General features: G+C 43.2%; 1 protein-coding gene across 1 annotated transcript in view; it reads left to right on the top strand.

Annotated features, from left to right (window-relative positions):
* The window catches only part of CDX1 (caudal type homeobox 1), a 32,396-nt gene extending 19,246 nt beyond the window's left edge, over positions 1-13,150 (top strand). Inside the window, exons 2-3 of the mRNA XM_083488533.1 lie at positions 10,936-11,081; positions 12,428-13,150. Of these exons, the coding sequence (XP_083344659.1) occupies positions 10,936-11,081; positions 12,428-12,631 (350 nt within the window). The 3' untranslated portion in view covers positions 12,632-13,150. The remainder of the gene's footprint in view (positions 1-10,935; positions 11,082-12,427) is intronic.
* Positions 13,151-15,024: the final 1,874 nt, after the last annotated feature.

Here is a 15,024-nt window from a genome sequence, read left to right on the forward strand (position 1 = left end):
CCCATTCCACCACAGCCACTGCTGCAATCAAATTCAGAGCCCCTGAGATGGCATTAAAATAAAATTGAAGCTTGCTGAGAGACATGTATTTGCTACTTTATGCCTAGTTTGGTCCTATTATGGAATTCTGTGTTGTCTAATCTTGTTTTTTTAAAAAGAATCCCTTTACTCCACGGCAACCATTTCGTAAATTATGGCACACACACCCCATACACTGCTTGCTGGATTAAATAGTGTTCTGTACTCAAACATTCTGCATCTTTCCGCCTCTGTGGTGAATAATCTGCACGCACACTCCTGTCTTCTTCTAGGTAACCAGGCACACAGAAGCAAGAGTTTTAGCTCCTGTTGTGGCACAGTTTAGAAAGTATGCCAACCTTGCTCATTATGCCAGGCAGCTTCACTGCTATTTTAGGTTTCACAGCTGAGAAGATGGCTGTTCCTGTGGGTTACGAAATAAGGGAGCACTTGTCCTGGTTGGAGAGGCGTTGTGTTTCAAAGGTACTAGCACAGGGAGCAGATCTGGCAGGCTTTTCACACAAAGGTGCTCAGGTAATTACTAATTATACTGCAAAGCCACAATCCACTTGTTTTAGGGCCCCACTATTGAATATTCTGCTGAATGGCTAAGAATATTCTCTCATCTCCAAATGAAATCTACTTATTACTTTTTCCACACATCCGTCCCTTTTTGTTGCTGTATAACCTAACACCTCAGAGCACAGTTTAACAAGAAAAGTATATTATCCACAGTGAGAATCTGTGCCTGCTTATTTGAGGCGACTTATTCCCGGGGAACTGTGTATAGGATTGCAATAATATAATGGTAATCACTGTATTTGTTTGGAGTCTGCTCTTTAAAATTATTTAGCATTTGGGATATTGTGGTTAGATAAACCCCCGGTACAGTGGCACCTCAGGCTAAGAACTTAATTTGTTCCAGAGGTCTGTTCTTAACCTGAAACTGTTCTTAACCTGAAGCACCACTTTAGCTAATGGGGCCTCCCGCTGCCGCCACGCCGCCAGAGCACGATTTCCGTTCTCATCCCGAAGCAAAGGTCATAACCTGAGGTACTATTTCTGGGTTAGCGGAGTCTGTAACCTGAAGCGTCTGTAACCTGAAGGATATGTAACCCAAGGTACCACTGTATTTCCTTTCCCATCATCACTTGACTAAAAGAATAGTGGTCCCTATAAGTTTCATTTCTTGTTTCTGACACACTTAGGGTGGTAGTCAGGTAGGTTTTACTCAGAATAGACCTGTTGGATTTAATGAACAGGTCTAAGTAAATTTTAGTGTGTCTGTTTCGAGAAAAACTTAGTTGAATACCAACCTCAGCTTGGAAAGGAACTTTCTCACTTGATGAGAAAATCTGTCTGAAACAAACTGTAAGCCACCCAGTCTGATGTATTAGTTTGGAGATGTTTTTGGTAAGTACATTTTAGCTTGTGTCTTCAAGAAAACGCAGCTTTTTTATTGTCAGAGATTGTGAGCTTGCATGCACATGACATTGGCCTGCTTTGGATGACACACTAATAGGCCAAACGTAGGCTAAGCCAGACCTTAGCTTGGCCTAGAGCAGCCCGGCAGCAAAATGGACCAGGGAGGAGTAAAGCGGTTGTGATCTCCTCTTGGGAAGTTTGTACACTCACTTGATTTCATTAAGCTAAAGTTGTTTCGCATGTTGCTTCTCCAGTTACCCAGAACTGACAGAGATTTGGAAGTAAAATGATTCCTTATCAGCCTGACTCATCCCCATGGATAACGATTCTTGAAACTGAGTGGAATTCGAAAATAGTTCTTGGATATGGTGAGCGCGTGCTGTTCCAAGAGAACAATGTCACGGGAACTTATGCAACGCCTTGATAATGCCTCAAGCAATTCTTGGAATCCTACCAGCCATGTGTATTTATTTCATGTTGGTTGTGTGCTGCTGCCATATTGGGAAGAGGTGCCATTGGTCTTAGATGTGCAATTCTTTTGTGGTCTCCCCCCCCCCCCGAGTTGCTATTTACTCAAAATCACAGATTCCTGAAATACTTTAACAAATCGAATTAATCTTCCCACTTTGGGCAAAATTTCACATTGGTTTTTCTTTGTGAAAACTGCTATTTCAGAAGGCACAAAACGGGTTCATGGAAAATCTTTACCCTCCAGCTCCTTTGTGCCCTTTTCCATGCCTGTTCTGATCCATTGATAGCTCATCTACTTCTGTTTAGAGTGACAGGGAAAGAACGTGTCCACCTTGCCCTCCCTTGTCTTGCCATGCTTTGCTGGAAGCTTCATTGCCCACCACTATTGAGCGGCATGACTTTTGCCCCAGTCTAGCAGTTCTGGTGATGCATCATGAGTGACCAGGTAGGGACAGAGTGTAGATGTGGATGGGCATGCACACCTGGATGGTAATCCAAATGGACATACCATTAAACACTATGCAGAATATTCACCTGAAAGTGGATGTTAGTAGTTTCAGTGGAATGTGTATCATTTGTACGTAATCCAGGATGTGAATCTTCATCCACATTCCGCATCAACTGATCAATTTCATTTATGGTTTAAATATACTCTTTTGTTATTTGGGAGTACACAAACATTGCAAATCAATAACTGGAGTGGAGTGAGGGAGCAATGAGACGTCAGGGAACACACCTGCAACCTTGCAAACAGTTTTGCATTCTGTTGAAAACGTGTGCAAACCATTAACAAGAGGGTGTATTTAACCAGAGTGAAAAAAGACCCTAATGTTTGGCTGAACACAGGTGTAAATCCATTTCTTTTTTACGTCCATGATCTGTTCAGATATTGATATACTGTAATTGGTTTATACTCTGGTGTGCCGCTCCAGGCATTAACGCAATCCTTTTGTTTTCTTTGGGGACAGCTTGTCAGCAGATAGTAGATTAGGTTATGCAGATTAATTGGGATAAATCCTGGCCCCAGAATAGCAAACGATACAGAACAAATCCTTGGATCATGACTAAATTAGTTCTTAGGTGTTGATTGTTTTAGGTAAAAAACCTGAATGTGTATCAGTGCGTCTATGCATGTGCATACACTCAAAGGTGATTCCTTTTATGGTTCGTGTAGCATATTAAAGCAGTTCCCTTATCTAATGATAGCTAAGTTGAGCGCTATTAGGGTTACACATTAACAATAGTAACGATACCTTCCCTCCATACGGACATTAGCCTCCCCTTGATCCCCATTTTGAACTTCTTGCCTCTGGCCTCATTAACAGGTTTATTTGGGCTGATCAAGGAGGTCATTTACCTCCCATAATTGTGACAAGATTGTAGATGGGGGCGGGAATTCAAAATAAGTTAGCCCTTCTTATCAGAAGATAGTCAGGTGGTGGCAATAAAGTTTTCAAATATTAAAAATTGGACAATTGGGCTCAATGCCTACTATCAGGAAAAGTGGTTTAATGAATAAAGAATAGGAGTTAATTGGAAAGCATAGATAGCAGGAGAGCTGCCTTTGAAGTTAGGGATTAGGGCTGGGCGATATCTGGTTTTCAACATCACAATATTTCACCAGCTAAACATCGCGATATTTCAATATATCACAATGTTTGAAATAAGGCTGAAACTATGTAAAGGTGAATGTGGTAATGCCCTGGCAACTTACAGGTCTAACTCTAAAACTGATAAATTTTTACTTACTTTTAACATATTGTTAAAACTGTTATGTTATAGTACTACTGTACTGATAATGTTTAAATTAGCACATTATCTCTAAAACTAAAGCTGTAGAAGTAATTCAGTAGCACAGATATCAAAGGTAAGGTGAGAGAGTTTCCTAAAAAAAAATTTCATTACTAAACAAGAAAAAAGCCAATTCACAATCACTGTCACTGTCACAATTTTAGATATTCCAATATATTTCACTATTGAGTCTTAGCTGAATGTGTGCATCCCACACATTAATTTTCTTTTCTAAACCAGGCCAAAATAGAAAGAAAGGAATGAATACATTTTAATAAAACAAAAAATTGCTAAAGAGGAATGTGCATTTCTTTTATAAACCAGGCCAAACCAGAAAGAATGGATAAAATTTTACAGAATAAAAAATGATTAAACATATATATTTTTGCAAGGAAAAATATTTTTGCACAGTGCTTTAAAAATATTTACAAATATATGAAAGCAAAATACCAAACTATAGCAACTAATGGTTAAAAACAGGTTCTTAAAAACAACAAACAAACAAACAAACAAAATAGTTTTAAAGACACTCAAAGTTTGACGTTCTGCTCGAATCAGTAAAACTTAAATCCTATTCAAATATGAATTTTCTGACAAAATTGTCTCCAGCTAGATTTTAGGAGTGGGTCTTACCACTTTCTCATCAGAGGAAGAAGGAAGTGCCCAAATGGGGAGGATTTGCATTCAGATAAACAATATATTTGCGACAACTTCATGTAAAAATGTTGTTAATTTTTTTCCATTGCAGATTATATTTTGTTTAAAAAAGGTGTGTGGGGGAAGTATTCTAGGCTCACACTCTTCAGTCAACCTTAGAAGGGATGTGAATGCCTCTGTATAATGGGGCATGGCTTTGCTGACGCTGGCAAACTGTTCTGTAACACCTGTATTTACTGTACATATTACCAGCAGAACATCCTCTTAATGGACAACCGAGCATGGTGGAAACAAGAAAAAAAATATCAATTGATGTATGGATGATACATACCGTATTTTTCCGTGTATAAGACAATGTTTTGTACGATTGGTGGTCAGGTGGATGTGCGATTGTTGGCAACCCGCCCCCCCCAAAAGCTCAACAATTCCAGGCAATTTCCCCCCATTTCCTTAATAAGGGGTACCCAAAAATAGGGGGGTGTCTTATACGTGGGGGGTGTTAAACACAGAAAAATACAGTACATAAAATCTAGCATGAAATGCAGAATTACCATGCAGTAGAATGTTGGATTGACATTAAAAAAAAAAATTGTAAGTCATGCTGTTTAACATTGATGGGGTTACACTCCCTCTGAAGGAGCAGGTACATAGCTTGGGGCTCAGGTGGCCTCAGTGGTGTAGAGTACCTTCCATCAGCTTCAACTGATGGCCCAGTTGCACCCCTATATGGACAGGGATAACCTATTTTTTTGTCATCTATGCTCTGGTAACCTCTAGGTTAGATTACTGAAACACATTATGCTTACGACTGCTGGCTTCAAATTTCACTGATCCTGGCCAGACTGCACTGGCTAACAGTTAGTTTCCAGGCTATAAAGCCTTAAAAGGCTCAGGACTTCCTCTCTCCGTATGAGCCTACCTGGACCCTGAGATCATCCTCTGAGGCCCTTCTTTGTGTGTCTCCTGCATGAGAGGTCCAGAGGGTGGCAACACAAGAGCAGGCCTCCCCATATGCAGAATGCTCTCTCCAAGGTGGCTTGCCTGCCACCATTATTACATCTCTTTAGACACCAGGTGAGATCATTACTCTATAATCAGGCCTTTGGCTGATTAACATTCTATGGCCTTTAAATGAGTTTGTCGGGGGGTATTGTTTGTGTTTTCATTATGCATTTTGTGTTCTCATTTTGTATTTTTATGTTGTAAACTGCCCTGTGATCTTTGGCTGAAGGGCAGTATACTACTACTACTACTACTACTACTACTACTACTACTAAATTACAGGTGTTCAGAAGCCCATCATTTCTGTCTTTCTCTTTAATAATCATTTCAAATGACACAGGCAACTCCCTATTTACGCAGGGGCTACGTCATTTTTGCCATTTTTGCACTCTTTTGGGAACTGTTTTTGCCTCCTTAGGCGCCATTTCTGGGTTTGCGGCAATGTGGGCAGTCACACATGACTCGACTGCGTATAAATGGGGAGTTGCCTGTTGAAGCAAGAACACAGAAACCTGTCACATGAAATGATTTAGGTATAGTTGTCTTTTGTATCTAAACTACCGATCTTTCATGCTTTCTGGTCAACACACATTTCACTAATACAGGGGAATTCCCACTTACGTGGGGGGTTCTGTTCCCGGCCACTGTGCGCATCAGTGGGATGTTCTTAAGTCCCTTCCACCCCTGCCCCCTTTCAGCACTGAAAATAGTGTGTGTGTCAGCAGTTGCGCATGTGCTGATTGTGCACGAGTGGGAAATGCCTGTATGTCAGAATTCGAAAATTGTAGCTGATACATTTTACATTTTCCCTTCTTTCCTAATAGCCCTCTCCCTACAAACCCATCTGATAACTTGGAACTGATATAGTAATTGTGTTCACTCTCCACTCAGTCATTTCCCCCCCCCCTTCTGTTTATGAATCATCCGCATTTCTGTGCCCTACACGTATTTGCTAATTATTGACATGGATGAGTAATGCAGCTAAGCCAAGGGTTGCCAACCTTTGAGGGGCCACAGGCACATTTTGAATGTTGAAAGCGCCATGGGCACCACCCCCTCTGGTTATTTCTCCCCCTCTCAACCAGACAGAAAGCAGATCTGTGTACGCATGCGCATATTCTTTGCTTTCATAAGTGGTCTGAGTAAAAGTCAGGTGCAGTAGAATTAAAATGGATCCTCTTGAACTTGCAGAATGTGTGACATGGTTTAATGGTGGTTTTCAGGGGATCCCTTGAAAAATTAGAGTAAATAAGGATCCGTGTCTCAGATCCATGTTTTTGTGTCATGGCAGTGCTGGAAAACAGTGGATCTGTAGGGGGTTTCCAATGGATACAAAAGTGATCCATGATTTGATGGTGGCTTGGGATATGTGTGAACCCATTAAGATTATGAAATTTCAGGAGGATCAATTTTACTGGATCTGATTTTGTGTGTGGCACGTGCACCTCCTCTCACTCTTTGTCACACTTCACCCTTTCTCTCGACTCTGCACAACATTTTCTCCTCTCAGCTACACTCAAGTCTCCCAAATCACTCCAGTTTTCCTCTTTGCCTCCCTGCTTCCTCTCTTTCCCTCTTGGTTACTCTGCTTCCTGTTAAGCTGCCCAGGAGCCAGTCTGAGCCTCGGAAAGCACATAGAGCTGAAAGAAGTGGCAAAGAGTGCCACTCTTTCAACTTCCTCCTTCAGTGCTATGTACGTAGTTTTTAGGAGGGTGAGGGAAGATAACCACTCTGGCTACTTAATAAAGATAGTGCAGTGAGACGGGGGAGGGGATTAAGAGCTTTCACAGGCATCAGGGGAAGTCCTCCGGGGTGGTGTTGTGCCCATGGGCACCATGTTGGCAACCCAGAATGAAATAATATATAGGCTGTATTGTTTGTGGACTCCTCTTTAATACTCCCCTGCTTCATTTTAGTTCCTTTGAGTGACAGAATATTCAGATTATTTGACACTACTTAACAGCCTGATCCTTTGCAAAGTTAGACATGCCTAAACCCACTGATTTTTTTATATGCATGGGATGGACTGTTAATCCTATTTGGCTGGCTGATAAAATAGATTAGAAAAAATGAGTTATCAAGTATGAGTAATTAACGACAAAACAACGCAGACCTTGTGTTTCTCCAGTTAATTGGGGGCTGGGATGGGGAGGTAAAAATCCTATTTAAATTCATGAAATGTTTGAAATTGAAAGACAAAGTCATGAAGAGCGTTGTAAATGTTCTAGTGAGATGCCCATCAAATGGGCCAGAGGAGGGAACATATTTCAGAACGTGGTAATATAGATGGACTGTAGCTGAGTGTGTTGGCGGGTTGTGAGTCAACCTCCGCTAAGTTTTCTCATTCTTAGGTGGGTTTTGGACACCTTTCTTTTCCTCTGCATCTTTTTCCTCCAGGCTTGCCCTCCTATATTGTAGCAGGGCTCCTGTGCCTTTAAAATGCTGCATGTCCAGCACAAATGTAACAGCTGCTGCTGCTACCCTCATCTATACACTCTTTTTCTTCTGCGTAAACCTGGTATTGTAGGAAAAGAGCAGAGGGTAGCTTATAGTCGGAATGGGAGAGCATACGATTGTGGGTCCCAAATATCAATCAGGTTGCTTGACTGTTTAAGTTACATCCCATTTGGATTACTGCACTCTGCTCTATGTGGGGCTGGGGGGCTGCCTTTGAAAAGTGATCAGAAACTTCAACCAGCTCAAAAAGCTGCAGCAAGATTACTGGCTGGGGCTGGCTATAGGGGGCATACGATTCCCTTGCAAGAACAGCTTCACTGGGAGGGAATGTGAAGGTGCTTGCACTCTCTAAGACAGAGGCACCGACTCAGGAATAAGATGGAGGGCTGGTCGTGTGTGCGCAACGTCATGACGACGGTGTCACGCATGACGTCACCATGTTTTTGTGATGCCTGGATGGGCGCTGTTGCGTGCAACATCCAGGCATGACGCGGCATCTCTCCCAGGAGAGACACATGGCTCGGGCACACTGCAGGCCCCGTGGTAAGTCCCACCCCCTGGATGAGTGGCACCCAGTGCATCCCCCCAGCTACGCCTCTGGTGAATCCCCTAGGGCCTGTTGTGAATCATGGAGGCCAGCGTAATCCGTACTTGTTTCAGCAGTGGGCACACAGCAAAATGGCATTTATGCAGGCATCACAAGAAGTACTTGTGTGGAGAGGCACATCGAAGAAAGCCAGTGAGAGCCAATGTGGTACAGTAGTTCTCAAGACAGTGCATTGTCCCTCCCATCCTGCTCACTTGACTGTCTGGATTAGTATGTAAATAAAATGCTGTAATAACTATTGAAAGCCAGTGTGGTGTAGTGGTTAAGAGTGGTAGACTCGTAATCTGGTGAACCGGGTTCGCGTCTCCACTCCTCCACATGCAGCTGCTGGGTGACCTTGGGCCAGTCACATTTCTCTGAAGTCTCTCAGCCCCACTCACCTCACAGAGTGTTTGTTGTGGGGAAGGAAGGGAAAGGAGATTGTTAGCCACTTTGAGACTCCTTAAGGGGAGTGAAAGGCGGGATATCAAATCCAAACTACTCCTCCTCCTCCTCTTCTTCTTCTCCTCCTCCTCCTGAATTGAGGAGGAGTCAATGCTTCCTGTTTATACTCAGAACAGAATTTGGCCTACTTTTGCTAATATACTTCAGCAGCACCAGGGCCAAAATCTGGTGCTCTACATCTGGTGAGCAGCTGGAGATAAGCAATTGCAATTGCCAGGCAGAATTCTCACTGACAACTGATGTTGATCCCAGGCATTAAAATTAATGAGCAAATGCTCTGGATTTCTCACCCGCTGGGTGCTTGTTTCAATGCCAATCTTATTGGCAAAAGTTAAGGAAAAGACAGCTAACAGACACCTGCTCTTCTCTGGACTGGTTCCTGTTCAGTGGACTGAGATTCCTATTCAAAAGGATGTTGATATCTTAAATGGTCCTGCCTGACGTTTTGGACAGAATTTATTTATTTGCTGTTGAGAGTCAAATGGTCATGAACTGTGTCACCGTAGAGCCCACAAATCCCATAGTTCCCTCATGGGGCTTCCAAGCCTCTGGAATAAGGCAGTGGTCTAATTGTGAGGACTGTTGCAAGATTATACAGCCTCATTTATATTTTTGTTCCCTACTCCACTATGCACAAGAGCTCCACTGTACATGACTCATAATTAGTCTGCAGGGGTCCAAGCTGGATAGCTGATGTGAATGTCAGGCTGCCCACAGAGAACTCTGCTCAGTTCATTTCTGGTGGATTTAAATTAAATTCATCTTGAATGCTAACAAATTGAACAGGGTGCTTGAGAGAACCTGCAGTGGTTAATTAAATATATGAATTGATTCTATTCTTGAAATTACTGCCTCTTCTTTTAGGGGTGAATGTTGATCCTTATGCAACCTACCTGGCACCATTCGTGCACAAAAGAGGAAGTACCAGCAGATCTACAGAAATAAATAAGAAAGGGGGGGGGCCCTAAGAGGGTGGGAACCTTAAAGCAGCCCAGTGAGAGCAAAATATGCACAGTGGCCACAAAAATTGCTGACTGACAGCTGCAGGAGAGAGATGGAGGAAAACAAAAAAATGGTGAGAGGGAGAATTTGATGGAATATTGTGGATGAGAACAATGGCTGGACTGGAACCCTAAACAGGAGCACTGGACATGGCTACGTTTTGTTACCAGTTCCACTTGTACAGCTGTTTTATTACTCACAAGGGTTTCTAGATGGCAACAACACAAAACACACACAGGGTGGCACACACCTTTTGTGCTGTTTTAAATAATGTACAAGCTAGCCTGATTTGTGCAAATTCCACAATATGTAATCCCCTCTCAGGGTTTTGCCCTCTGTTTGCATTTGTCTCTTGGGAAATGGACACTTGCTGCCATTATGGGGAAGGAAAGGGCGCGTACGATGTGGAAATGTCTCTTAGCGCACTCCTTATAGACAGAGGTTTCTTTGTAAAAGTGAAATGGGGCACAGAAACAACACAACTTCCGATGCCAATGGCAATTGCTAGGTCACACCTCAACTACGTGAACATCAAGTAAGAGCAAAACAGGGCACATCAAGGGAGCGACTGCAGCTGCTAAGAACGTGCTGCTGTTAAATGGGAGGCCTGAATACCTCTGAAGAATGGAACACTAGGATGAAGAAATGTCAACACTGGCAATCAGAGAAAGCTGCGTGATGTACCACTGAAGAACTGGAACTGATATGTATCTTAACACTTGGCCAAAGTACAAAAAAGCGTACATTTGAGAATGCACTTCCTGTAACTTTAAGAAAAATCTATAGCTAGAAGTTTTAAAAGGCACAACATGAAATATGAATTTTAACTCAGAGAATCATTCCACCTCCACTACCGCTCCTGCCATCCTCCACCAGATTACCACTTTGCCATTCCCTGCCTCTCCTGTCCTCCTCCTTTTCCCATTGCTGCTTTCTTCAATGTTGTTGTTTAAATTAAATTAATGTACTTCCCTTCATCAGACGACCACAAGGCGGTTATGGCAATACATTTTCCACATCCCTTCTGCTAATTCAGTGTCTTACTGTTTGCTGTTTATTAGGGAAGACCAGAACGAAAGACAAGTATCGTGTTGTCTACACAGACCACCAGCGCTTGGAACTAGAGAAGGAATTCCACTACAGCCACTACATCACCATCCGGCGGAAAGCAGAACTGGCAGCAACGCTGGGACTCACCGAGCGGCAGGTTGGTACAGAAGGGTCTTGCACACAGGAGTGGGGGGACCTGTTGGACTCCCAACTCCGATCAGCCCCAGCTAGCATAGCCAATGTTCAGCAGTGGCGGGAATTGGGAATCCAGCAACAACTGGAGGGCCACAAGCTCCTCGCCCCTGATGTAGCAGGATCACAAACCATCACAAAACGTAAAGCATTACAATGAGCATCTCAGGCACAGATGCCAGTGCAAATGTTGAGGATAAGCACTGCAATCTTATACACACTTACCTTGGAAATTGACCCCACTGAATACAGTGGCTTATGTTTGTATGTATAGGATCAGGCTGTGAATGTGCTTCATGGTTGGTTATCTTCTGTCTTGCTTGGCATATATCAAATGTAGGCTAGATACTTCCATAACTGTTTTTTGGTTAGGTGGTCCAGGTTGGTGGGCAGTGATGGGCCAAGAAAAAAGCGCTCAGATGATGAGCCCTTTATATCATTGGCATCAGTCACCTGCCTCAGTGTAGGTCCCACTTTCCTCCTCACTGTTTGACTATGACTGAATAGTTCTCAGCAGGAAACCTTAATGCTCAGCTATTACTATGTGGAACATAAAAATGACACAGAAGATTGGAAGTCCCCAGAAAGGTATCTGATTGCAGACTATTAGGGGCATTAGAAAACAGCAACAACATCCTAAATGAATTCTTACAGTTATGTATCCATTTTGCCTCTGCTCTGAATCATGCCATGCTCTTCCTCCTCCCAATTCCTTTTCATCTCTGCCTTTCCTTGGCCACTATATATTCTTTTACTTTGCCTGTCCCCTCATTCGCCTTCTTTCTGTAACTTGAACCATCTCATACCTACAGTACATACACACATCATTTTATTTGTATGCCACTTTCCATAGTTCAAACCATGCTCAAGGCAGCTGACACCATGAAAGAAATCACGTAATTACAAACATAACAAAAGTAGTCATAAGCGATAAATAAAACACCAAAAAGGACCCAACCAAATTGAACAATTTCAACATAAGTCATAATGCATTTAAAAATATAGGATCAATAACACTAATAACACTTAATACTAATAAAGATTAGTATCAATAACAGAACACACCTGAACAAAACCCCCTATGCACAGCCCAAGAGTCTTTTCAGCAGCCTCAGCTTTTGTAGATGGAGTCAGTCAGGGCTCCGCTGTCCCAGGCCAGGTGAAAAAGGCTGACAAGACAGGGAGCAGGTCTTCCTGGACTCACAGTGAAGATGGTCTTGTCCTGTGCATTCATCTCAATCCTCTTTCTCTCCCATCTTCCTCCTTTATATTCTGTATGGCCTTTACCACCTTCTGCGTTTGTCTCTGCAGGTAAAAATCTGGTTCCAGAACCGCAGAGCAAAGGAGAGGAAGGTGAACAAGAAGAAGATGCAGCAGCAGACCCAGCCTGCCAGCACAACCACACCGACTCCTCCAGCAGTTGGCACCCCTGGTCCCATTGGAGGCATCTGCAGCAGCACTACCAACCTGGTTTCCTCATCACCAATGACTATCAAGGAAGAATTTATGCCTTAAACCCAGCCCTTCCAGCTGAACTGCATATAAACCAAAACAGCAATACAGTGGTACCTCTAGTTAAGAACTTAATTCGTTCTGGAGGTCCGTTCTTAACCTGAAACTGTTCTTAACCTGAGGTACCACTTTAGCCAATGGGACCTCCAGCCGCCACCGCGCCATGATTTCTGTTCTCATCCTGAAGCAAAGTTCTTAACCTGAAGTACTTTTTCTGGGTTAGCGGAGTCTGTAACTGAAGCATCTGTAACCTGAAGCGTCTGTAACCCGAGGTACCACAGTATACGGATTAACCACGAGAATCGGCACTAGCTGGCATACTCTCGAAACTTACGCAGAGGCAATGCTATCACTGCTGAACCAATGAAGCCATTTCCTCTTAGACCCAGTGGGTTATTTTCTTTGATACCACTGCAGGGGAGAATCATGGACTTATTCCTAGGAATCGAAGCAATAGGCTCATTATCTTTTCTGTACTTTTCTTTGGGAAGGAATTGCTCCTGTTGCAAAATATTTAAAGAGGGGAAAAAATGCGAGCATGGATGCTTTGGGGTTGGGGGGCAGAAACGGAGCACCAGGGTACTTAGGAAGTGTTTCAGGAGCATTTGCCAGTATCTGGCATCTGACCACAACCAGGCCTTGATCTCTTGGCCAGAAGGACTGAGCTTGTCAGGCCAACTATCCAAAGCCAACTCCAAGCCATCACAGAAGCCCATCCACACTAGGCAATGGAGGTCAGGAGGCCAGTGCCACACACCTGAGTTACAATTGATATTTGTAGCACTAGGAGCAAAAGTCATTTTAAAAGCAAATAAATAGGGGCCAAGTATGCAAGAGCAAAACAAAACTGAGATTAAATGCTGACACGTACAAAACAATGAAAAAACCTTAAATGAGGCAATAAGGTATAAGGGAAAGGAAGCAAAGGGTTGGCTTCTGCACAGCACTGTCTCTTACTACATCAAAGAATGTCCTTTGGTTGCGTTTTTTTTTGTTTGTTTTTTTAAGTTTTATGTGCCTGCACAGAGTTGTATATTTTGTCCAGTGCTGAGCCCTGGTTCAGTTCCTGGTAGGTGGAGTGGCAGAATTCAAGACAGCTTTCTGACTCAGGTTTGTCCAGTTTCCTCTTACCACTTCCTTGCATGATGTTTGAGATGTTGAGGAACATGTATTTGAATGGCTTGCCAGGGCTTTGTATTTGTTGTTGCCTGCTGATTTGGCTATACAGCCATACCTTGGATCTCAAACACCTTGGCTCCCGAACGATCGAAGCCTGGAAGTGAGTGTTCCTGTTTTCGATTTATTTTCAGAAGCCGGACATCTGGCGCGGCTTCCACTTGGCTGCAGGAGCTTCCTGCAGCCAATCAATAGCCACACTTTGGTTTCCAAACATTTTGGAAGTCGAACGGGTTTCTGGAATGGATTCCGTTTGACTTCTAAGGTACTTCTAAGGCTTTTATATATGCCAATATTTGAATGACTTGCACATTGAGATGAGTAATGGCCATTACACTTCCCACTGAAGGTGGGGAACCTTTAATTATCAGCCTGAGGGCTGCATTACTTTCTGGACAACCTTCCAGGGGCCACATGGCTGCAGTGGGCGGGGACAGAGGCAAAAGTGGGTGGAGCAACACATGCAAATTTTACCTTTATACAGTAGGCTAGTTTCTACACTTATACACACACATCCCTCTAACCTCCATCCAAGCAAGCAAAAGACATCAGAATTCAAGGTCAGATTTCAGTCAGTCAAAAGCACTCAAGGAGGGGGTGAAGAAGGGGAGAGGGTGTGGTGGTGGGGAAGTCTCAAGGGGCAGATATGAGAGTCAGTATGGTGTAGTGGTTAAGAGCGGTAGTCTCGTTATCTGGGGAACCGGGTTCGCGTCTCCGCTCCTCCACATGCAGCTGCTGGGTGACCTTGGGCCAGTCACACTTCTTTGAAGTCTCTCAGCCCCACTCACCTCACAGAGTGTTTGTTGTGGGGGAGGAAGGGAAAGGAGAATGTTAGCCACTTTGAGACTCCTTAAAAGGGAGTGAAAGGCGGGGTATCAAATCCAAACTCTTCTTCTTCTTCTTCTTGGAGGGTGGAATTTTGCGACTGAGGTTTCCACCCCTGCCCTGGGGAGATGGAAAGCCTAAGCACAGCCCACAATTACTTTAACTTAATGTACCAGTTCCTTTTTTCCACATGTAAAGCACTGAGGCAGAAATAGAGAGTAAAATGATTAATCAGTGAAAAATGGACTTGCTTGTAACCAGACTTTGGAGCATGCAAAACTTGTTGATTTGGTGTACCAATATGACTTGCTGCAAAGTTTCATAAACTTGTTCCTGAACTTCATTCAAATTGTATTACTTGGAAGTAAAATGAATCTTCTAATCCTGGAAGACCC

The sequence above is a fragment of the Podarcis liolepis genome (genome assembly GCF_965112155.1).
Source record: "Podarcis liolepis genome assembly, chromosome: 2".
NCBI classification, from domain to species: domain Eukaryota; kingdom Metazoa; phylum Chordata; class Lepidosauria; order Squamata; family Lacertidae; genus Podarcis; species Podarcis liolepis.